The sequence below is a fragment of the Pavona decussata genome, unplaced genomic scaffold (assembly GCF_977016875.1).
Source record: "Pavona decussata unplaced genomic scaffold, jaPavDecu1.1 SCAFFOLD_114, whole genome shotgun sequence".
Taxonomy (NCBI): Eukaryota; Metazoa; Cnidaria; class Anthozoa; order Scleractinia; family Agariciidae; genus Pavona; species Pavona decussata.
In genome coordinates, this window is record NW_028145528.1 from 2,687,654 (window position 1) to 2,712,500 (window position 24,847).

General features: G+C 40.2%; 1 protein-coding gene across 3 annotated transcripts in view; it reads left to right on the top strand.

Annotated features, from left to right (window-relative positions):
• Positions 1-24,847, top strand: part of LOC146470195 (A disintegrin and metalloproteinase with thrombospondin motifs 2-like) — a 44,980-nt gene that overhangs the window by 1,529 nt on the left and 18,604 nt on the right. For 2 of the 3 annotated variants that reach the window (XM_085122236.1, XM_085122235.1), the window contains exons 3-19: positions 7,434-7,585; positions 8,420-8,611; positions 9,242-9,446; positions 12,284-12,369; positions 12,887-13,094; positions 13,659-13,744; positions 14,202-14,406; positions 15,631-15,779; positions 16,486-16,569; positions 17,275-17,402; positions 17,852-17,871; positions 18,744-18,849; positions 19,545-19,688; positions 20,595-20,727; positions 22,053-22,175; positions 22,723-22,898; positions 23,662-23,725. In XM_085122236.1, the coding sequence (XP_084978362.1) occupies positions 7,434-7,585; positions 8,420-8,611; positions 9,242-9,446; positions 12,284-12,369; positions 12,887-13,094; positions 13,659-13,744; positions 14,202-14,406; positions 15,631-15,779; positions 16,486-16,569; positions 17,275-17,402; positions 17,852-17,871; positions 18,744-18,849; positions 19,545-19,688; positions 20,595-20,727; positions 22,053-22,175; positions 22,723-22,898; positions 23,662-23,725 (2,261 nt within the window). The remainder of the gene's footprint in view (positions 1-7,433; positions 7,586-8,419; positions 8,612-9,241; positions 9,447-12,283; positions 12,370-12,886; positions 13,095-13,658; positions 13,745-14,201; positions 14,407-15,630; positions 15,780-16,485; positions 16,570-17,274; positions 17,403-17,851; positions 17,872-18,743; positions 18,850-19,544; positions 19,689-20,594; positions 20,728-22,052; positions 22,176-22,722; positions 22,899-23,661; positions 23,726-24,847) is intronic. The other variant, XM_085122237.1, reaches the window with a different exon arrangement.

Below are 24,847 nucleotides of genomic sequence, written 5' to 3' on the forward strand. Positions count from 1 at the left end.
TTGAAGAAATACTTGGGAACAAACAGCTCCCCAGGAAAGTACTGCTGAAACATTTTTACAGCGTTTGAATTTGAGTGGTCGTGTCTTGGAATTCCATCCATGCGTTTCAATACATAAACAGTGAATATGTTTTATTGTGAAGTGCATAGCACGAGATATCGTTGAAGTTCATTTTGTCCTTCTCGTCGCTCGTACGTATTCTGTTTATGACCCGGGGGGAGGGAGTACTTCCTATAATTCACTATACGGTGAGGCTGCGCTCGAGAGGGGTACCTTTCTCAGGCTGGATGTACAGTCAACTCCCTTTATTACGGACACCCTCGGGACCGCGAGTTAGTGTCCTTAATGGCGAGATTCCGTAATAGCGGAAATCTATTTCAGTCATACGTCTGTAATCCATTTTTTTTTTTTATTTTTATTTTGTTTTATTAGACTTCGCCTTCAAAATTAAAGCTAAAAACAGAACAAAGCAACGTGAAAAAAAGATAAACAAGTACTGGGTTAAGGCAGGGTGACCACAACAGCTAGCGCCAATTACTGTGGGCCCAAGATTTACAAAGTTCTAAACACTCAAATAAGATAATAAAATATAGTAAACTAATAACAACACGAAATAGGCTCTAAAAGGTTGTGTGGCATATTACATTTTAAACAGACAGATTCCAGGCTCTAGGGTCCTCAATATCGAAGCGCGAAATAAGTGCATCTTTTTAGTATGAGGAGAGCAGAGATTTAAATTGGTTCAGAGTTACATGTTCATATCTTAACTGCAGGGGAAGAGCGTCCCAGGTTCTAGAAGTTCTTACAAAAAAGAGTGCTGATAAGTAGAAGTGCGGCATTTCTTTGGTCTGGGGATTTAACTGCCGTCCGTATTATCGGGGTGTCTGTAATAGCGAGGTCGGTCCACAAGTCGAGAGTTGATTGTGAATAAAAGCGAAGGGATTACACGAGCTGAAGTATAGAAAAGGGTGAGGAAAAGCTATCATTTACTTATTTCAAAGGACCATTTGAAGGGCCCTAGTCAGCCTCCGCCATTTTCGATGCCATCGAAATTATTGATATTGCATGGTAAAGCAAAATCTTATTGCTTTACTGTAAGTTGTGTTCCTGAAAGTATGTTTCATTATCTTTAGTAGTTCCACAGTGATTTCGTTCATTTTGACATGTTCCGAATAAAATATAATAGCCAAACTCCCGCACATAAACAAAAACAAAGGTGTGGCTGACTAGGGCCCGTTAAAAAGTAAGGGTATAGGGTACAGAAAAGGGATTCAGTTTTCTGCTGAAGGTATGCGAAAGGGTATTATTTTCATTGAAGGTATATGAAAGGGCTGCCTTTACTGTCAAAAATGGTATATAAAAATGTAAGGATCTGGATCTCGTGGCGGCGCCTCCCCCATATAAAACTTTGTTAAGTAACCCCCTCCCCCCCGGAATTATCACGGGGTCAGGGAGACTAATATAATGACGTTAGTAGTTGAAATCTGATAATTGGCTCCAGAATAACTGGAATAATTTACTCATCATATTAATTAGTGATGACAGCTGAATAGTGGATGCGTTTAGGAACACGCAAAGCAACGGGTGGATATAATCTATTTCTTATAGTGACCTTTCATACAAAGTCTACTGCTTCAGGAAAACCTGTAGTTATTTTCCCTAACTACATGCCTTCCTGTGAAGCTATGATAAATTCTCGAGTTAATACATCTCAGTGTACTCTATTTGGGTCGACTCTTTGAGTCCACATATATAATGCACCAAGCTTATTCCACGCTCAAAACAGAAAAGGCGGATCTGCTTGTGAATTTTATTTCTGGAAAGAAACTAGTTGCAGTGTGTTAGACTGTAGCCACGCGTATGCTGTTTCGTTTAAATGTCGTGTTTTATGGGATTAGAAAACAATAAAGCGTGAGGTTTCCGAAGGGAATTTATTTCAAAGTTGTTTTTTTGTTTTGTTTTGTTTGGTTTTTTTTTTAAATATCTGGAACCTTTTTGATAAGCTCTTAGTTTGGAGAAAGCATCCTTGGTGTGTAATTCTCGGCAGAAATGCTCTGAAGAATTAGGAGTTATACAAGTGGTTTTGATAAAGATGTAGTATTAGCTTTAAAAACTCGTTCCTCTCTAGTTTGTGATTCAGCAGTTGTAGACGATAAAGCTTATTGAAAAAGAGCCTAAACCGTTATGTATTTTACATTACTGTCACATGGGCGCCAAAACTCGAGAAGAACGGAATCGCCTCCGGCACGAGTGTGTTTTCTTCATTCCAATCCTGTCTGTCTCAAGTGAGTAGGCGTTTGATTACATGATTTTACCTCTATTTTTTTTTGTTTAAGAAATGACTGACCATCGTTGTATAAGCCCTGTTTTTCACTACGACATAAATATAAGCATAGGTATAATCACAAACGCCGCTTAAGCAATTGAGAACAACTGCGACATGCTTATAATTATAAGCACAAGAAGAACGAACACGTTCGTTCCTCTTGTACTTGGCTTATGCCGCAGTTTCCACTGAGACACGGGGGCGACATAAGCACAAGCACAAGGCAGTCACACATTTCGTCCGCCATCTTGGTCGGCTTAGCTGTAAACCGGATTTAGTTGTACGCACCGGATCAAGCAGGAACTCTTTCACGTTTACAACTTTGTAGGAATAAAAGCGCGTGATGTGGATAGTTGCAAGTCTAAGTTTTGCAGCTGTCATTGGACGTTCTAACGTGCTATAAACATTTGACCCCGTGTTAAATATTACCTAATAAAAAGCATCACCTTGCGGCCTTGTCGTGTTAACTAGTGATAATACAGAGGTATTTTTCAGTATCAGTTTATGACTATGCAGGAAAGGCAGATCTTGGCAAGGGCTGTTGGAATCCAAAAAGAAAATTGGGCCTTAACCAGGCATTTTTTTAGAGATAATTATGAAGCCATAATTCTTGGAAGCTGTAAAATACATTAGGTTAATGGCCTTAGCTCCCACGAGTCTCCTGTAGCTCAGTGGTAGAGCATCCGGACCAATAATTGGCTTTAACGGGATTCGAATCCATGACCTTTGTGATTCCGGTACAGCGCTCGGGCGACCCGCACCGTTTACAAAGTATTGTATTATTGGCCGAGAGAACGACAGAAGGAACAACAGAACAATGCTCCTGGTCCTAAAAGAATATGCAGCTGCAGGCTATCAGCCGTCCAGTAAGAAAAAAGCTTTTGAAAGGTGCATGCGTGCTGACTGAACTATCAAGCCAACTGGGAGCTGGTCGGCATTTTGTCATATTACACCCATAAGAGATAAGGAAATACACGAACCTCCTTCCCCAAATAACCAAGTAGTTATCAAATGAAAACTCCACACACCAACCAACAAAATGACCTGATTAGTATCATGGGTCTACACCTGGCCCCAGTTGTTCAAAGAGCGGATAACTTTATCCAGTGGATAAGTCGCTATCCAGCGCTGCAAATGTACTCCAAAGAACGCTTTTGGCAAGTTTTTCTCACAATCCCATACTTAAATTAGACAAACGCTTGTACTTTATACACAAATTATAAGGCTAAAGGGAAATTTTGCACGCATTTTATCTGCTGCTTAGCAAGCTATCCAGTAAATAAAATTATCCGCTCTTTGAACAACTGGGGCCTGATGTATTGTTCATACTAATAGGGGCATGTACTGTGACTGTTCAGCTAATCTCAATACATGCATGCACCCTACAGGTCATGACCATGCTTTATCGAACTATGGCTGTGCGTAGGCGTCCCATAAGTCCTTCCTGTGCAGGTCGCTAACGAGTTTGAACCCACACAAATAGACCAGGTTTTTCTGTTTCTCATTCGTGACCCAATTCATAAGAGAATTTCATATTATTCAGTTTCTAGGCCTCCGGGAGTAACTAGAAAACCTCCCTGTGATTTAAACGAGTGTTAAGGCTCGGGGCTGTAAGTTGTTAACGAGTGCTTCCCACTTTCATATATATTTGCGACAACATAGTTACAGGTAATAAATAAACTAATTGGCAGTCTGAGTGGCGAAAGGAATTCATATTTGCTTTGGTTTTGCTTCACCGCGCTCTCTGATTGGTTAGCAAAATTTGCGCCACTAGTTCGGCTTCTCAACCAATGAGAAACAAAACCAAAACCAGTCGTACCTTGCTCGCACGCGTTTTCCCGCGCTTGGGACTTGGGATCTGTAACGTGTACTTACCTCGAATTCTGATTGGTTCATTGCGCTGTTTACGTATGTCCTGTGATTAACCAGAGTAATTACCTTAGTTTTTGGTTTAGGACGCTCATTTCAAAATCGCTGTAACAGCAAACCGCAATTACTGCACCAGCTGTAAAGATGGCAAAACTCTGCCCGATTCTCTCTATTTTTATCGATCGTGGGGGGGCGGTGGCAGAAAAAGCGAAGGACAATTCGAGCACGAAAACTGTCTGGGGATAAATACGCTATCTAGAAAGCACGATAAGTCATGATAAATAAATACCAGATATTCGCAGTTAAGACATGTATACAAAAGAAAGGTATTGGGTAGTGCTTTAATATAATGTTATGTTGTTGAGTCAAATGATCGCTTTGAATACTTTCCCGTGGTGCTTTTTGTTATGGATTGCTTTACAGGTGCGACAAATTTTAAAGTGGTTCCTCAATAGTACCAACTTACAATCTACACGGTGGATCTAACTATTGAATCTGTGGGACGTGATAATTCAAATGAAAGTTCTCATTACTTCCATGCCATGTTGTTTGTTTTGCAATAGGTTTCAAAGCAACATTTGTCATCTTTTGCGATTTTAACCTTGTTCAGCCTTGGCAGTTTTTGGCTTGATCCTCAGTGATCAGTCCCAAGCAAACAAATGCCGGAAAGGGATTGAGTTGGCAGCTAAATTTTCTACTTTTTTTGGACAAAGCCGAAAGACGCACAATAACTAACATCGATGTAAGCCGGGACGAATTAGACCAGACGACTCAGGTTGGGAGGATTACAAACCAAATCCAGGATGGAGGAAATCTCTAATAGGTTTTACTTACAACAAAAAATAAACAGCAAATTGGATGTTCCGGTGGAACGTGTCAACTGTTTACCTTGTAAACGAAATAACGCCTGCCGTGCTGCGAGCCAGAGATTTCTGTCGCGTGTTTTCGTGGTGGGTAGGGTTTGTAGGCCGTAAGCTGAAGGTTATGTTGCACGCCGGAGACAACTTGTATCTACAGTTTTTAACGCAACAGCGCGCGGACAACTTTTAACCCAACATTTGTTGCGGCAACATGTTGCGCAGTTTTGAATACAGGTAAAAAAATAAATCAATGTGTTGCCTCGACACAATTGCTTCGCCAAATCTTGTACTTGCGCTGTTACACCGGATAACTCCTTTTTTAGGCAATAATCTGGCGTTGAACATCGTTCCGTGAAACATCACCTTAAGTTAAATAGACACCAACTTCGTACGTAACCATGACCTCTAGGGTAGATCGTGCAAAAAAAAAAAAAACGGAAAGCATAGCTGGCAAAACATGACCTGAAGAAGGTCATTTGACTTCATTTGAATAACATTATCTGTAGTCTTGCACGAGGGAATCTAACGCAAAGCTTGAAATATTTGTAATAGATCAATTTCGATATTACTTGAAATTCTAGGCTTAGGGGAATAAGACAAAATTAATTAGTTATTCATCTCTAAACCTCATTGTAATTTCTGTTGTTTTGTTCCCCAAACCGTCGTAGCCAGTTACGAATTGTAATATATCGAAATTAGTCTTTTTTAGGTGCCACGCATCCTGAATACCCTGTTTCACACTAGACTGGCCGTTAAGTTAAAGCAAAAGCCGTTTTCCGCCAGCTACTTCACTCTGTATGGCTCATGTACAGTAGAACCCCACCTTAATGTCCTGTCCAGTATTGTTATGGCCCGGCTGACCGGATCAACGAGGTTTGCCCTTTACAACTTCGTCTCCCCTCTTCCCCTCCCCCCCCCCCCCCCCCCGGTTGTCACATGCAACTACATTTGTTGCGCTTATTTACATGGTGTTAATGTGATTTACATGATGTGATTACTGTCTTAGCTGTGTCGTAAGTACGTCTTATTTAAGGATGCAACTAGGCGTTAATGGTTGTTTATCCGCGGAAAAATCAAACGTTTCATTACTTTGAACAGTTTTATTTTCGTCCAGAAGATTTGGCTTATCTAGATTCATCTTTATTTAGGAATAATCCCCTTCTAACCAGACTGACGACTCGGGTCTGGCTGTGTGATCTTTTTAAGACGAGCCGACTGTCCTTTCGGTAAATTTATTTTCCGACTCATAAGGCGGATAAGATGAAGGAAATGGTTATTTATTATTGCAGAAAAGTTTTTAAGGAATGTTTGGTTTGTTAACAGTTCTGATCTGGCCACTGTAAAGAGATTCAATTCGCTCTGACGAATGGCTAACGCTCGCAACGACGGCACTCGAATCTCTTTACGGTGACCATTAGTTACCAGGCCCCAGTTGTTCAAAGAGCGGATAATTTTATCCACTGGATAGGTTGCTATGCGGCAAATAAATGTGTGCAAGAATTTCCTTATAGCCCTATAATTTGTGTATAGAGTAGACGCGTATATATAATTTAAGTGTGGGATTGTGTGGAAATTTAAAACTTGCCAGAAGCGTTGTTTGGTATACATTTGCATCACTGGGTAGTGACTTATCCACTGGATAAAGTCATCCGCCCTTTGAACGACTGCGGCCAGCTCTGTTGATAAACCAAGCATTCCTTTCTACTCTCCACCGACGCAGCACCACAGTTTCTTAAGAAACTAGCCCCATTATCAGCTTTTAAGGGCCGATGACTAAGAGATGCTCAAAGCCGTCTTCGATTGAAGGGGGAAAAACAACGGTTTTCGTTTCACACATTACAGGCTTTGTAGACGCGGATAACTGCTCTGTGGCTTGTCAGAAGTCATTTGCTTTTTTACTATTTAATGGTTAAAAATATGTTTACATGTATAATACAAACGTATCTAAACAAAAGCCATTAGAATAGTTTAGATGAGACCTCAAGGCCCAGTTAAGGCCAACCACCAAATGTATTGTGGGCCATTAAAGCCCACCACACTCAAAAACAAGTCAAAACTATAAATCCAAAAGTGCAAAATTCCTTTTCAAGCCAAAATTAAAATCACAAAGTGATTTCTGACAGATTCAACATTTATTTATGTACATTAAGGGTGTGTAAAACAATTTTGATATCAAAATGACCTTTTGCAGAAAATTGTGGGGTGGTAGACGCGGCTTTAAACCAATCAGAACGTGCTTTGCTTAAGGTGGTTTTATAGTCAGACGTTGTAATGGGCGCCAGCATTATTTCGTATATTCTGACTTCAGCATCTTCTCTTTTATCTCCAGGGTCGAAATGTGTGTTTTCTAATGGCAACTTAAATTTTTATTTCAACAGAATATTTGATCAACTCCTTGGCAGAGTATGACGTCACTTATCCAGCTGAGTTGGATTATCGTGGTCAGGTGACTGATCACGTGACTACCCTGTCCAGCCATAGGCGTCGTCGGCGAAGCGTAAACGAGGAGAATGGGCCGATAATCTACCAGGTACTGATTATTGCTTCAAGATGTTAGAAGAAATGTTTAGTTATCTTGCCTGCCTGGTGATGTCCATGCGGATGGAAGTTAGACCCTGGTTACAAGAAGAACGCGCGCGCATCAACTTTTCGTTTGGTTTCTCTACAAAATTTCGATCGGGGTTGGTTATAAGCGGAGAAGGAAAAGAAGAAAAATTGTCGGCCTTTAGCATCTGAATGCCCTGCCGCTACCATGTTTGTTTTTAGTCCCTAGCACTACTGAGGACCTTCCGAGGGAAGATAATTTACATGGTATTCGGATCTTCTTATCTCACAGTTAGGAATATCTCATCGCTAGAAAGATCCTAGCGCTAGGGCCAAGTACAACGTTTTGCATGTAAACTAAATGCAGAAAACATATGGCGCTAGGATGATCCACCTTCTAGGATTTTCCTAGTGCTAAGATCTTCCTCCCTCCATGTAAACAGCTCCTTATAGATAGATGTTGAAATAGAACAGTCTGTGAACAAAGGAATGATGACGGTAACAAGGTCGGCGGCTCACATTTTTCGTTGTCCCACAGTGCTCACGACAAGATCAGCATTACGTCTGTTCTTTTTCTATTACCAAGCTACCATCATTATGCTTATGCTCCTACATCATCATCATCATCATCAATCATCATCATCATCATCGTCGTCATCATACTTTATTTATAACTAGATTTTACAAATGGCAGCCACAAGGGCAGACGTGAAAAAAGAAAGCAAAATGAATATGATCATAGCACGTACGTAAAGTTTACTTTCTCTTTTTAGTATGCCTGGTCTTCCCTTATCTTCAACCGATTTTCATGTTTCCTCAGGTGCAATATAAAGGACAAACCATTAAAATGTTTCTGAGGGTAAACACAAAGCTTTTCGGATCAGATTTAACCATTGAACGCCATAAAGAGGACGGAAGCATCGAAACGACAACGGGCACAGAGCAATGCTATCTTGTGGGCGAGACAGAATCACTACACACCAGCGTGGCCATAAGTGATTGTGATGGACTGGTAAGAAGCTTCCGTCGTACGCATGCTCGTAGTAGCGTTACCTCTTTTTGAAGAACTGTAGTCTTCTTTCTTAACACTAAAACAACTGGGAGAGTACCGGACTGCCGTGCGGGAGGTCGCGGGTTCGTCTCGGCCGACCGAGACTTAGGGTCTTTAAATAACTGAGGAGAAAGTCTTGCCTTTGCAATGACACCTGCAAACGATTAGATTCTCTAGTTTTCTCGGATAAGAACGATAAACCTTAGGTCCCGTCTCACAACACTTTTTTTCTAATAATCTGTGAACCCATGCACATACTGTCCGAAAAGAGTAGGGGACGTAGTCCCCGGTGTGGTGGTCTATCTCTATCTCTGTTTTTCATCCATGCTTGGGTTGGGTGGGTGGGTGGGTGGGTGAGATCAATAATATGGACTGTTACCGGCTACCAGTGGTGCCTTTACATGCTGACGTCCGATCTCAATTGTAAACCGCCATGAGACTGTGTGATATATGCGGTTTATAAATGCATTACCATTACCATCAACGCTTTCTCGTTTCACTGTTAGTGTAAAAAATAAAAACTTTTCTGGATGGACTTAGAAAACACATCAAAAATTTCTAAGCGCCGTGTTTGTATTTCTTTTCTCCAAGGCAGGAATCATAGATTTAGGAAGTGACATTATCTACATCGAGCCGGTGTTGAACACAAGTTTGATCTTCCATAGAGGTTGGACCAGGCCTGGCAGACCGCATCTCGTGTATAGAAAGGCCGTGTTAGACCGCAACAAACACAACAAACAACACAATCTGACATATGACGAGTTTGTCACTGAGGGCTTCCCAACAGGACTCAATGGTTTGTAAACAATATATAGAACTCCTCTGGTATAGTGGATCCCTTTTAAAGGTGTCGTTCGAAAAATCATGTTGACAAGTTTCAGAAACTTGCCAAAAATAAATAAATAAATAAATGGGAATTTCAGTGGAATCCACGAAGTGGCTCTTCTCTCCACTGTTTCCAGGTCGAACTGGAATTTGAAAATGTTGGTTTTTTTGTTAAGGGGGAAAAACCGGAGTACCCGGAGAAAACCCTCGGAGCAGGGACGAGAACCAACAACAAACTCAACCCACATATGACGCCGAGACCAGGAATCGAGCCCGGGCGACATTGGTGGGAGGCGAGTGCTCTCACCACTGCGCCATCCCTGCTCCCCCATCGGCCAAGCCCGTGCTTTCACAAGAAAATCGCCAAACACTTTCAGTTATTTCTTAAACCCGAGTTTGAAGTCGGTAAACAGTCCATTCCAATGTCAAATGCGAGTTTGCCCACCACAAAACGTTGCTGGGAAAAATGGCGAGATTTAGAGACCAGTTCTATTCGTTGGCAACAGTTTAGCAAAATTAAACGCTTCATGTGGTCACTCCGTTGACACAGGCAGACGTTTGTGGCCCACTTTGTGCCAATTGAGTGGTCAGTTATTTTATATATTTCACCTTCTAACGTTATATTACGAACTCACAAAATGATCAGCTCCAAGCTGCGGGTTTATAGCTCAGAGGTCATGGTTTTGAATTTCGTTTAAGCCTGAAAATGTTTCCTATTCGCATACCATACCATACCGTACCATACCATACCATACCATACATGCGTTGCGACGTGATACCATACCATACCATACCATACCATACCATAACTTTTATTCATACCCGATGAGTTTTTTTAAAAAGCGATAGCTTGTAGGGTCGTGTTACAACTTGAAAAAATACGATTCTAATACTGAAGCAATACTAATAATATATACTAATAACACCATGCTATTAATGCTTATACAATGTAGTCTAGATAATAAAAATGTCATCCTTCTTTTCAGTTGTTTGAGGAGATTCAACTTTGAAGTCGAGATTTTTTTATATGTGAACTCTTCTCACATGCTATCCTGTTAACATTTTAATAATATATGTCAAAGCGTTACAAATCATCCTCCGTGTGCAAATTAATTTCGCAACTGAATCGCAGCTGCTGTTAAGAAACCTAAAAGTTTTCTGTTTGAACTGTGAAGGTCTGTCATCAATCTTAAGACAATTACAATCATAAGTCAAAAGCGATTAATTTTGAGCTATTAATCCTAACTTTATCTCTTAAAGGGTTCTCTTAAAGGGTTCTCATAGAAGGGAGGAATAATGAGGTCCTTAGTGAAGAGAGGGAAAACCAGAATCGGGTTTTAGCCATTATTCAGAAGGTTGCGTTATATGCTTGTAAAGTCAAGGGAATAGAGAAAGAGAGAGGGGGGGGGGGGGGGGGGAGAAAGAGAGAATTGAAAGTATAGTATGGCCCTCAGTGAATTAAGAGAAAGCAAAATGTCTTCTACTTTTAGCGTTTTGTTTAGAAGGTTGCGTTATATGCTGTTACTGATGTGCATTGAAGAGATAGTTAAAAGATTTAGTAGAAAGGAGACGGTATGAAAGGGCATGCATAAGAAACAGCGCGTATGCTGCAAGATCAGAATAAAGTGTATAAAGCTGGAAAATGAAGCAGCGTGTAAATGTTTTCTTCTAACATTTCTGCTACCTCAATAGAGATCTTCCTGAAATGAGTAGGAAATGTAATGTATTAAATGATGCTACTTCGCGCTGTGCAATAAACTGAGTATACGTTAATGATTTGCCATATCAGTATCTGCCACATCGTCCTGTTTGGTTTTCCCTGAATGTTTCAATTATTGCTGTTATAAACAATAAAACGTTTTGTTTGACTTCATCGCACACATTGTGTGGGCCTCAGTACGTTCTATGCCATCACCTACCATATGACAGATATATGAAAGACATTGCACATCCCAGACAAACCGTGTTCTGGCTTTTGGCCGAAATGGTCAGATCTAGACGGAGACGGTGATTTGAGCGAACTTGTTTTCTCTTGTCCTTGGATGAGCGCAAAATGCGTCTTTGTTCCGTTAAAATACAGCTCGTAAGATCTTTTTCCTCCTTTGCGAGAAATCCCCCCACCCTCCGCCAGTCTGGAACTTTAAGAATGATGAACAAGTGCCAGAAAGAGGTTTGTGCAAAGCTTTGCACGCCACGGCATTCCTCTGTAAAATAACTCCTCTTGTTGGAATGAAAATAACGAGTTCACTTGGCATTGGTGATGGTGAGGAGGGTTGTCTAAATTAGTAGACAGCGGGTGTGAGTGTGTGTTCTGTTTTTCTTTTGCTAAAGAAATGTGTCGTCAGTGTACACGGAAGGCACCCCTGTTGCATATGTTGGAAAACTTCGCGTGACCTTACCCACCCAACCCATAGTATGTGAAGCAAATGAACGGAAAGGCCTGACGGTAAACCCGGAAATGTGTTCCCTACTCTTTTCGAACACTGAGTGATGTGGGTTTTTTTTATGCTCCGACTTGAAGCCCCCGTTCAATGAACGGGTATAATAATTTATACATTTGGAGCATATGCTTTTTCAAATTGTCATCATCATTATCAACCTTCGGTTAAAAAATAAAGGTGGTAATGCTCTCTGATTTCTCTTGCTATTACAAATGGCTTTTCAAATAATTATGTTTCGGACATTCAAGGCAGATGTTGATTCGTTTGTGTTCAGATGAAAGTAAGCATTTGTTCCAGCTAAATAATATGGTAACCTTCAAGATCCTCGGTTTTATTCCTTGAATATTACTAAACTTTTGTCTTTTAGTGGAAGAGAAGATGATTCATCCTGCTGCAGCTCGTTCGGAACCTGCGTACATAACAATCTTGAATTCGGCAGGACGCGCTGTAAAGGTACTCGCTTACTTTTAAGTTTTTTTTTTTCTAGGCTGTACACATAAGAATCCTTTGAGTTGTCGGTCTTTTCGAGAAATTCATGCTTTCCCCTGGTGTCTCTAAGAAACATTAACAAAGAAACGTAGGACTTCGGTTACCCCCCCCCCCCCCCACCCCCCCACTATGATATCCAACGTTGTGTTTAAGATCCTGTGGTTAACAAACTGTGAATAGGTACATAAGAGGAATAACAGGCCACAAGAAGCGAAGGGCCCTTCAAGCAACGTAGGGCTTCGGTTCGCTCTCTGTGACGTCCAACGTTGTGTTTGAGATTCCTATATTTAGCGAACTGTGCCAGTGGGTACATAAGAGGCTAAATGGGACACAAGAAACGTAGGCGAGTGGAGTGAATTATGCCATTCTTTGGAAGAGAATGGTTCCAAATCTCCATGAGCTTGCAGTGGTCGTCGATTTTACAAGCGTCCAATTCCCCTGAGACTACGCATCCTCCTCACGTGGTAAGTTTTCATTGCAGGTGTATTATGTCAGCAACGGAGTAGAAAAACTTTTCCGAATCCTTGAGGACAAGAACACACAGAACATAGATACGTTCACGGTACATGGATGGATAGCAAGAGACTACGATACAGGAAAACAGCTGTTTATCGGCAAGAAAAGGACCTTCTACCCACCGAAAGGGACAAGTATGAGAAATCGCCACCGTGCATACGTAACTGTTCCACGTGAGTACCACGACGCATTTTGACCCTCCCCTCCCGTGGGAGGGTGGCTGACGTCTTCATGAAAGCGTTTTAGGCCTTGTATTGATATTACTGTCAAAGAAAAACACCTATCATGACTTGTTCAGTGGATTTTCGGGAAGTAAAACACAGAGGTTTGTGAGCAGCGGGCGATAACCAGAAGTGAAATGTTTCCCTTTTTTGCTTGTTTTTGCTTCCTCCCAAGAAGTGAAAAACTTTTGATCTTGTGTCCTGTGGCTTGCCAATACCGGTGCGATGACATCAGAAAACGTCAAAAGGGAAACATCCGGTGCGATGACGTCACAAAGCGTCAAAGGGAAACATCCGACTTCCGGTTGCTGCCTGTGGTCCACGAACGTCTGTGCTTAAGTTCTCTAAAAAGTCTTGAAGATATAACATACATACTTACACAAATACACGTGTTCATTCAGTTTTTCCTGCCGAGGAGGGATAATTGTAAATCCCTTTGTCTTCGGTCCTGGCCTAGATGCACTCACCCCAAGATATGAAACTAACCTAAAGGCAGCGTTTTAATTTACATTTCAGCTGGCCTCAAGCTCCCTCCTGCCGTTGCAGCCTCTCAGCCTAACAGCCATTTAACTTTCATCAACAGATCCAACCGGTTTGTGAAGGTACGTTTAATAGCGTGTTTTTGGCTTGGTTGAATGATCAGCAAAAGACTTTGTTAGACGGCCATACAACATCTTATGAAATCCAAGGTTCACCAGCATCGAATAGATGAAATTCAACTTAAAACCTGCTTTTCATGAATGCGTGCCTCTAATTTTTGATGATCATTTAACGATGCTCGAAGTTTGTTCAGACATTCCTCTTGTCTTACATTTTGAGGTAGTAGACTATTCAGTCTATTGCGAAGATAGTTTGTTCGTGGTAATGGAGTGGCTAGCTTATTTGCGGAACCTCGAAAAGAGTGCAAAGTTGTTTCAGCTCGACTTACGAACTTAGAACTTAGATACTCATGGGCTAGACCTTTAAGGTATAGATAATTTTCGAGCTTTACCTGCCATGACATAAACAGATAAATTGTTCCTTCATGTTATTAATTGCCATTTTCTCTATAATCAACAGCTGTTTTACACCGAGGAACAAGAGACGTTATTTTTCTACAATCTTCCCCCAGGAGAGGATGTCTTGGTTAACACGTACACTTCACACAAATGGTTTGCTAAGGACCTCGACACAGACCACATACTTCATGTAAACGGACGCAAGGAGTACATCCCTGAGGAAACGGACTCGGATCATCCTATACGAGTCTTCGTCACTGTACCAAGTTTGTGACAGTAACGTTTTACAATAAACAATTAAAAAAGCCAAAAAAAAAATAATTGTTTGGATAATCACGCCATTCACATTAAGCATTTACTCACGACCTTGTAAAAACTAATCTAATTGCGCAACGACCAGTAATGTGTGCTCTTTAATTAAATAAAACATTAATTAAAAAAAGTCTGAGTTAGGATAACTAGTGATTATCGTCAGGGGATACGCGATAACCTGGCATCTGTGTTAGCTGAAGGTTGATGATGATCATGATGATAATAATTCCTTCAAAACAAAGCAGATAAACCCATTTGAACAGAGAGCCATGGTCTTCGTCGAGTGATCATGAAGTTTAAAAGAACTGAAATGGCTAGAGGCTGTGACAGCGTTGTATTTATATATGTAGTATAACAAGGAAAAATTATGGATTGAATGTTCTGACAAGTGGCGCCAACCTTCATAATTACTATACACGAAACAAGGACATGATAAGAACTGTTAAATCTACCACGAACCGGGGAATACAAACCTCTAAGAATAAAGTCGTTTAAATGATTGGAATGCCTTAATGACCAAAGGGATAAAGGCAGTTCCTTCTCAAGAGTCTTTATAGATCCCGGTGGCAAGGAGTATTAGTATGGGAGAGGCCAAGAGCGATAAGAGGAGGCTGTACTTGCAAGTCTGTGGCAGGTCTTGATTCCTCCTGTATCAGCAGATGATACCATTGCATTCCACAATGTTTATTATACGCGATTTTAATCTGCGAAACCCAGAATTTGTTTTCCATTATAATTCGCAGCACGGGTTCGACCATGTGTAACTAGTTGCTTTATTCCAAGCAACAAGAATTAAGGATCAACAGTTATTTAATCTTCAAAAGTCTCTCTCTTTCCTCTTCAGCATTCGCTCTTCTTGTCATTTTCATGCTCTTTTCTCTCTCTTTTTGTTTTACAATCAGTTTTTCTTCCCGTTTCTAATTTTTCGCTCGGAGCTCCTACAGGAGGGAGACAGTTTAGTCTCTTGGAATCAAAACCCTGACTGAAAACACAGAATTTAAATTTTTGTAAGAAGAAGGTCGTGAAAAATACATTGAGTTACAGAAAATAACTGGATTATTTTACCAAACTGTTGTGTTGAATTTTGAATGCTGTATTTGTCAGTTGCGCTGCGTGCATTAGCGGAAGCACCCTCAATGGTAACAAATTTATTGACTTGTATTCTCTTCCTTACCCAGGCACCTTGTCGCTTCCCGATATGAAATTTCCGGACATGCTCAAAACCAATCCAAAGTATATTGAAGTCATGGCAACAGCGGACAGCTCAGTGGTGAAGTTTCACGGAAAAGAGAAGTCGGAGAAGTACATCTTGACTTTGATGAACATTGTGAGTATAGCCCAGCCTAGCGTGTACCAATATAAGAATGATGAAATGCTTATTTATATCGAAAAATTACGTTCATGTACTTGAATTTCATTTTGAGTCAATTTTGACAGTTTTCAGAGGTTTTAGAATAATCAAGAAACCCAGGATGGCGGATCAAAGATGTCAGCTGACGTATTTACATCATGTGACGTCATCCTACTATTTTGTGGATTGAAAACAAGCAGATTTGAATGCACTATATTCTCGGTTTTCACTGTCACGCCATTGACAAAAAAAATCGAAACCACTCAATGAATGAAGTCAAGAAATTGACATGGTATAGAGGATAAATAAATAAGGCATCTGTCCAAGTGTCAGGTCTGTGCGGCATTCCGTACTCGAGTTATTTGACAAAATGTTCCACATAAATTTATAGAGCTTAGTATGGAGGCGCCATGTTTGTGTCCCCCTGAGGGGCACCAGGAACAGGACGTACCAGAAACTCCAAAAGAACCCAGGCTGCATGGGGTACAATGACGACCATACAGAATTTATACGGTGTACGCGTTTGAGTTACAGACCCACCCACATCTGACAAAAAAAAGGAAACTAGTTAAAATCCCGTATTGATGCAAACCCACCTCCTCTCCCCCCCCCCCCCCCCCGTCATTACAAAGCAGTTATATCCAAACTGTTTTGTGTTTAATTAGATGTTTTTCGCTTTCAGGCATCAAGAATATTTCAGCACAAGTCAATTGGCACCCCTGTATATTTTGTTGTCGTAAAACTTGTTCTTCTAGAAAAAGATCCGGTAAGACTTGTTTGCTTGTTCAGAACTGTAAATTATATCCTGAAAAGTCTGTAAAACGCTTTATATTACCCATTTAAATTTGGACTTGTAAAAGATTTCGAGTCTCTGCAGCATGCATGATTAATCCTGTCGCATCATGCGACAAACTGAGTAAAACATTGGACGCTGATGCAAACATCACTGATTTCTGTCTTCCCTAATCAAAATTTATGTCATTCCTCAGCTATAAATCAGCGGTCGAATTTCAGCAAAATTCAGCTGAGTTAGCTTAATTTGATATAGCTTAAAACTGATATTTCATTTGAATGAAACATGTAATGTAAAAACATATCTTTGCTAGTAACTTACTTTTCCACGCCAAATGGATGTGATCAACAATGGACATTGGACGCAGGCAATATTATTTATCTAGAGGTACTATTTGGCACTGCTTAAGAAATGGATAACACTGTCCATGTTTTGATCGTATTACTGATAAATACAAGTGGTAGTTACTGAGAACGTATAATAGAGGTTAACCACCAACCAAAGCCGAGCGAGTGTTTATATTTATGAAAGGAAATGCATTCTCTGTTTCCCCAGAGCTCTAAAATTCTTCATACTCGGCCACTGATTGTGCTTGTTGTGTTTTGATTTTTTTTTTTATTCTTTCTCTTCTTTGCTTGATGTACTAATTGATGTCTCCATCGTTTTTCTTTATCTCAGAAAGAAATCAAAATTAATGGGAAACCAATGGCTAGTTTATCAAGCGTGTGTTACTGGGGGCACAAGACGAGGAAAGGCTTTGACAGAATTACAAAAGATTATTATGATCAGACTGTCTTCATGACTAGGTAAGGAGACTTTCAATAACTTTTAATTTAATTTGATTATTTGCAATGAAGTTAAACAGTATTTGGTGTATCCAAGATTGCTTGTTGTAATGGTGCCATGGTGACGTGTCAGATCGCGTGACATGGCGTTATAAAATTTCAAACATCCGTCATATTGGATTTCACGACTTTTTTTTCATGTATTAAAAAATCGCTTTCGTTGATCTAAAATTAATACCAGTAACAAAAGCATACTAAAAATACGCAAGAATAGAGCCGTTAAAATGATTGTGAAGCAAGCTTGTGAAAAAAGGGTAAAAGATAAACTATTTTTATTGAATTGACTGTCTACTTTTAACAGCTTCAGAGTTTTGCTTGTTTCTTCGCATACTTGCACTGATTGTATATTAAACAAAACTGATCTGGCGTATAATTCTGTAATTCAAACTTCTCTCTTTATTTTTCCGCAGAAAGGACTTTGGGCCTTCAGGTACGTAAATATTTTTCCGTTCGTATGCTGCTCTTTTCGTACGTTTTAGGTGGATTGCATTGCCGCCATGTTGGTGGACAAAACAAAAGAAAATTTGTTCACATAGTTTGCATAAAAATGGAAGTTAACTCCCAGAGGAGGAAAATCTTATTGTTCCTGTACACCAACATGGCCGCCATGACGTCACACGCAAACCATCAATAGCTCAACGGTACATTTCTCAACCAGGCAGCAGAACAACGTGGGATCTGCACGAAAACCACGAAACCAAGCGGGTAAAATTTCCCATGCGTCTGTTACAACGGCGGTTTAATTGTTTTCAATTATCTCGGTTAAGATAGTCCTTACAACCTAAGAAAATCACAAGAGAAAAGCAGCTCTCATATGAAGCGGTTTCCTGTAATAGTTCGACATTCTTTTCTTGTGCCAGTACTCGTTACTTCACCCCGTATAAGGCCCTGTTCAGACTAGGTGCCCGTGCCGGAGCACTAAAAAGGACCTTGTTCAGACTCCTTGGTGCCCAAGGAGCAATCGTGTTCTCCTTCGTCAATTTAGCGCCCGCCATTTTGTTTGCTGTATCGTAAAGGGGCATGAGGAAAAAACGTGGGAACTGACAAAATCGTGTTCACACCAGTGGACGGTGCCCGAGTACTACCCTTTGAGGCAGTGCCCGTGCCGGGGCACGGTGCCCAGATTTTTGCTCGGGAACCGACAAAAAGCTCTGTTCACTGAGACTAGTGCCCGTGCCCAAGAACCGGGAACGGGCACCTAGTCTGAACGGGGCCTTACTGACAGGTTTGATCTTCAGCTCCTGTCTTAATTCCCCAGAAGCTTAGATAATCAAAATCCTAACCATCTATTTTTGGTAACAGGTTATGCACCCGTTCATGGCATGTGCTATCGGATGCGAAGCTGCACCCTAAATGAGGAAGATGGATTTGCGTCAGCGTTTATTATCGCGCACGAGACAGGCCATACGTAAGTTGTCAGCATACCGATCACGTCAAATCATGTGTCTTTGACCATCAGTGTGTGTGGTAGTGCATTTTAAACGAGCCCCGTGGTATAGACTTTTTTTGGTTTTACAGTTGTGTGCTTAGTGACATGCCCTTTGAGTAGAAGCCGGGCTCTGTTTTGATACGAACCTCACCTCATTAATATGAAAACCATGTTGTTTCCTTTATAGAGTGTTTTCACATGACGTCACAACGGCCATGTTCGTGTCCCAAACTAAACCTCTGGGAATTGAACTCTATTTTTATGCAAATACTTTCTTTTGTTTCAGTAAACAAATATGGCCAGCAGTCACGCGAATGAAAACGCTCTGTATGTAAAGCACTAATTTCACAACTCCATCCTCGCTTTCACTCAAAGGCCAGGTCCCTGACAGTTTTCAGTTACGAATTCGTTTTCCGGTATTGTAGTTTCGGACACCCTAAATGCCTTCCCTCCATTTGAAAAACTGGAAAAGATGAAAGGACTGTAGTGACAGCGAACGGTAGTCAACTTGTCATGCTTTCCCGTTTTATTGAAATAAACTAAGAAATGGAAGTGGAAACAACAATAAGTTCAAAAAACATAGCAAATCTCTGTTGCACAAGTTTTGAGCACAATCACAACCAAACGAGGAGTTATACAGGCTTATTAGTCTAACTTTGTTTTCTTGTTCACAGATTAGGAATGGAACATGACGGGGTAAACAACAATTGCTCTAACGACGTCATCAAGGGGAGTATCATGGCGCCTCTGGTACGATCCCGGTTTGACCGGTTTTACTGGTCATCCTGTAGTCGCCGAGATCTTATATCGAAATTGAAGTAAGTGAAAAACGAAAGAATTGATGAAAATGGCCAAAAGGTCTCGCAAGTGTATAAACAGTCTGAAAGAGCTCTCAAGTCTCACGCATGCTGCGGAAACGCATGAATTTTTTTTAAATGTATTTTTGTTAAAATTGCTCAAGTATTTCAAAAGAACCTGTTTTGTATCATGAAATTGCTCTTGCAACACCGGGGAGAAAATATCAGAAGTCTCTCTCCTAGGAAGAACAACCCATATTCAATATTTAGTGACTTCCCTAAAATGCAGAGTAAGAACTTGAAACAATTGGCCATTTATTTTATTGAAGTCCACTTCCATCCTAGCCATCCGCAGTCAAATATAACTAAATAGTAGTTTCTGTGCACTAGTAGGGTTATTGTTAACAAAAATGAAGTATTATTTTAACGATTCCGTTGAAGCAAATAAGTTCTTTGGTTATTCATAGTGACACTAAAAATAAGTGACACTGCCCCTTTAATGCTTGCCAGAAAGCTGTTCGGTGTTATCGTTCAGGGTTTATACCTTTTACATGACAATGGAGTGTATATAATGTAAATTGTCAGAGCCCAGTTGCTGGAAAGCCGATTAACGCTAATCCCCGATGAAAAGTTAATTGAGGTTTTCAGCTCGCTCGTTAATAATGTTTTTTTAAACTAATTTGAAGCTAATGGTAACGAAAAGCCAACGTCAAAACTGAGGGACAAAAGTCTTTTTGAAACATCTTTATTGTTCAGTAATTAAACTCTAATCAAAGTTCTTGTTAATTTAGGTTTACGGCTTAATCGATCTTTGAACAACTGGGCTCAGGTGTTTAGTGTTATCTCTGTTATCACAATTTTAGGCTCGAAAGAGGTTCTTTGTGTAACCAACGACATTTCTGATGAGTTTGTTGTCCCTCTTTATAGAGCTTTGTGGTGTTTGGACGACGTTCCGTTCAGAAACAAACTCCGTCATTTAAAACAGCTGCCAGGTCAAGTTTATACCATCGATGAACAATGTCAGCGTGAATTTGGTAGCAATTCTGGGTATTGTCGTGGGGTGAGTGGGCTTGCCTGTTTTATTTATAATTAGTTTCAGTAATTTCACAAGCATCCCTTGTTGCAACCCAGGTGCAGAATCCCAAATGAAGGTGTTTAAGTTGCCACTGATTAATATCAGCGGGTACCTCCCTAGTCGACACTTTTACACTTGTATCTACGTTCGGTTGTTCAAAGAGCGGAATATTCTATCCATAGTCATTTGTCAGGGCAGTCAGAGGTATACCTGAGGTAAGACAAGAGGAACAAAACCAAGAGATTGGAGGACAAAATTTGGCGGGGCAGGCTTCAAATGTCCGCATTTTTGGAATCCTAATGGCATAGAGAAATGGAATTATTGACAACTTTTTTATTGTTAGTATTTCTGAAACTTTCACCTTTCATCATCTAAACAATCCAGAGCTAAACTTATTTGCCTTTAAAACCGGATTTACGTACTGATTTAAAATTGACTACGTTTCCAAGTTTTCAAACTACTTGAAACGTTGTTTATTATTTTAAAGATTTTAACCTGGGATAAGAGTTTAATCTCGGAATATCCCGTAAAAAAATATTATTGGTCGTTATATTTCAGGAAGTGACCTCTGCAAGGCAACACTCTGCAGCTCAGAAAAAAGAAAAATTAAATATGGAAAAAGAGAAACATTTTCAGCAGAATTCTTACATTGATCTTTGTCAGAGAAAGCTAATTTTCAGCTAAAATTTGTAATGCTTGTAATTTGGAAAATTGAATCCAGTAGTTGTCAGTGAAATGAAATATATGACTCAAATATAATAGAACTGCTGATGAAAGAATGTATAAAAGAGACACCTTCACAGTTATGTACGCAATTCTAGCAGCTGCGAAAAGAAAGGCTGAAAAAAATTTTAAGCTTGAACAGGATTCGAACCCATGACCTCTGCGATACCGGTGCAGTGCTCTACCAACTGAGCTATCGAGCTATTAACTAATATATTCGTAGAGGTGAAGAGATTATAGTGGAATATGTAATAAGAGATTTATATTTGAACTGCGGATCAAAGACCATCGCAGTTATGTACGCAACTTAAGCAGTTGCGATCTATGACACTGGAAGTCAGTTAATGAATACGCAAGCAATGGACTTTAACATTATTTTGATCTTTTTATCTTGGTACTCCGGATAGCAGAGTTTTCAGAAACGAAATTGATTGAATATGCTTTGGGCCAGGGCATTATTAATAGTGGTGCCAATAGAGAGGTTATCGCATTTTTACAGGGAGATCGTAAAAAGGGATTCTCCAGTAATATCGTTATCAATGATAATATCAACATTATGTTAATATTATAATTCGCGTATTTAACAGATGAAACGCGATCCCTGCAAGGAGTTATGGTGTAGCCGGCTTTCTTTCACCAGTTATAGTAACCGCTACTGTCAAACGCGAAGAGAACCTGCCCTGGAAGGAACGAAATGTGGAGAAAATAAGGTACGAAACAAACCAACCAAATCTTTCCTGATATCGTAATATCTCTTGCCGTTTGTCCAGAACTGTTCTACAGAATCAAGGCTGATTGAATCACATTAGCGTCACAGTTTCAAAATCGTTAGCCATGCGTTCCCGGATGTTGTTTTTGCTGCTGTTTGCTGCTATTGTAGTCTTTTAGCTTTAGTATTAAATTTTTGTTTATTACTAATTATTGTACCTTATAGCTGTATGTTTCGTTTACAACTGCATGTCACAGTCTTACATTGTAGTGCCGATATTATAGCAATATTGTAGTCTTAATTTATGTCTATTACTAATTAGCAAATGCTATACGCGGGTTGTGTGAATTGTCTTCCTGTATGTTTGTTGGAAATAATAATAATAAATTGAATTGAAATTGTATTGTATTGAATTGAATTGAATTGAATTGCTGTTGTTACGGAGACTAACCCATCTTCTCAGACGTCGTCGTTTCCTAATGGCTTTCTCTCTAATCTCCTCAAATTCTCCATAATTCTATTACGTTCTTTGGTTTTTCATATCTTAGTGGTGTCGACTTGGAAAATGCGTTTCAGTTAATGACGAAGATTTCTCCATTCCTCTTCCTCGGCCCACCATAAAACCCATCCATGGTGGATGGAGTCCGTGGAGTGCATTGAGTGAGTGCTCGCGGTCCTGTGGTGTTGGAGTCCAGTACAGAACAAGAAAGTGTAACAACCCCGTGTAAGTCACTGAAACATTTTCAGACGTTCAGATTTCGCACAGAGGATAAAACTAGGCCTCGAAATTTAAACGTACTGTAAAAATGTACCATCATTTTAAAAGAGGCTTTTTCATCCAGCATTATCTCTTAACACTGAAGCACAACGATAGGACATCGAACGTTCAAATCCGTATCTTTCACGCCACCATACGGATCATCTAACACTAGTCCTTTTCATAACTTATGTACTAAGACTGAAATCGATTTTTCTTGATGGACTATTAAAATATTGATTGCGTTTTGAGGACATGGTTTGAGTTACTGTTAGTGTAAAAGTTTGCTTTGCTAGCTCGCAAATACAGGGTATAGAATAATCGCGAAGTAGTACAACTAACACGAAAAATAAGTGATGTTTTTGTTGGCGTTGCCGTCGTGATTTCTTAAAGTCCCTTATAGGGACTATTCCAATTCGTTTAACTTATACAATGTGGCCGAACTATCCAGTAACAGCACTGGTGGGAAAGGCGTTCAAGTTGAGACAGAGGATGAAAAATTTACCGTCATGTGCTCACGTTCTCGACAAAACCTTGAATTGACTGAAACTCCCATTTCCCGTTGCTTACTTGCAAATAATCCCAAGGCAGCAAAGGTAGATGCCCATGTTATATTCTTACACGTACATCTGAATTACATTGTCTGTAGATAGTGTGTTCATGCGCCGAGTCACGGAAGACCGGGAGATGAGTCTAATGGCAGTCTAACAAATTATTGTTGCGTCTTTAGACCTAAAAATGACGGAAGGCCTTGTGAGGGAAAGAGCATCGAATTTGAACTCTGTAATGCCCAGGTAAGTACCTCAACTTGGTCAAAGAGTCTGAGTTAAACTAACGTGCTGGCTAATACAGCGAAGGCCTACAATCTTGGACAGATCAAATGAAAAATTAAGAGCACCTCTTCCCCCATTTCAATGATGGAAAAATGGCGCGTTTTACTTTGCGCGCGAATTCATTATTGATTTTGGGTGGAGGGGGGGGGGGTTAATTTTTCATTTTAATCTGTCCAAGGTTGTAGCTAGTTGGTACACAGCTTGGTTAGAACGATGGCTTCAAAGAAAACACCTGAAGGCCAATGGCGAGCCTTAGATGGTTTGGTGGCTTTGTAAATAGCTCCTCCCTCAATATGTGGTGGGCGCTGTTTCGAATCGGCTTATACCGCTGGTCTCTTTTAGGTATTAGTAGTGTCCACTTGCTCTGTGTCCCACGCAGACTTTCTTTGGCTGGTCTCTGCGCACGAGGCTACACGGCTGTTGGTGATTGGTGAATTTCGATCGTCACTGCGTCTGTTACATGTCAGTTGGATAATTGTGAGGATTGATGATTATAATTACACACGGCCAGTCGTCAACTTGGTCTTGGTCTAGTATGCAGTCAAAATGTCGCGATCCACGCTTATCTGACTTTATTAAATTCTCAGCCTCGGATATTGCATTTCTAGCGTTCTGATTGGTTCACTAAATCTCGGTTATCAGCTCATATACCGTAGTTTGACCTTATATGGAAAACGAATGCCCCAGGTGTCGATAAATGTTTTTTTCGGCGGGAAGCGAAAGTTTCTTCGGAAATATGTAGAAAAAAAAAAAAGAAAAGAAAGAAATACCAAACAATGCCATCTCAATATAACAACAATAAAAGCCACAATATACGGTATGACACTATTTAATGGTACGTATCTCTGAAGTTTCCTTTAAAATCTTCAAAATTGCAAGATTTTACGATTTTTAGATCACATAACAACAACAATAACAACCGGTTACCTTTCAAAGTTTCAGGATGGCTTGCAAATCCTGGCGGTAAGAGGTTAAAGCCAATCGAAGATATTTCTTAGGAAGAGCTTTATGCCTGCCTTTATGTTTTTTCGCATCTACGAGAACTTCAGGAAAAGTTCATCTATGAAATCCGTACGAGCGGTG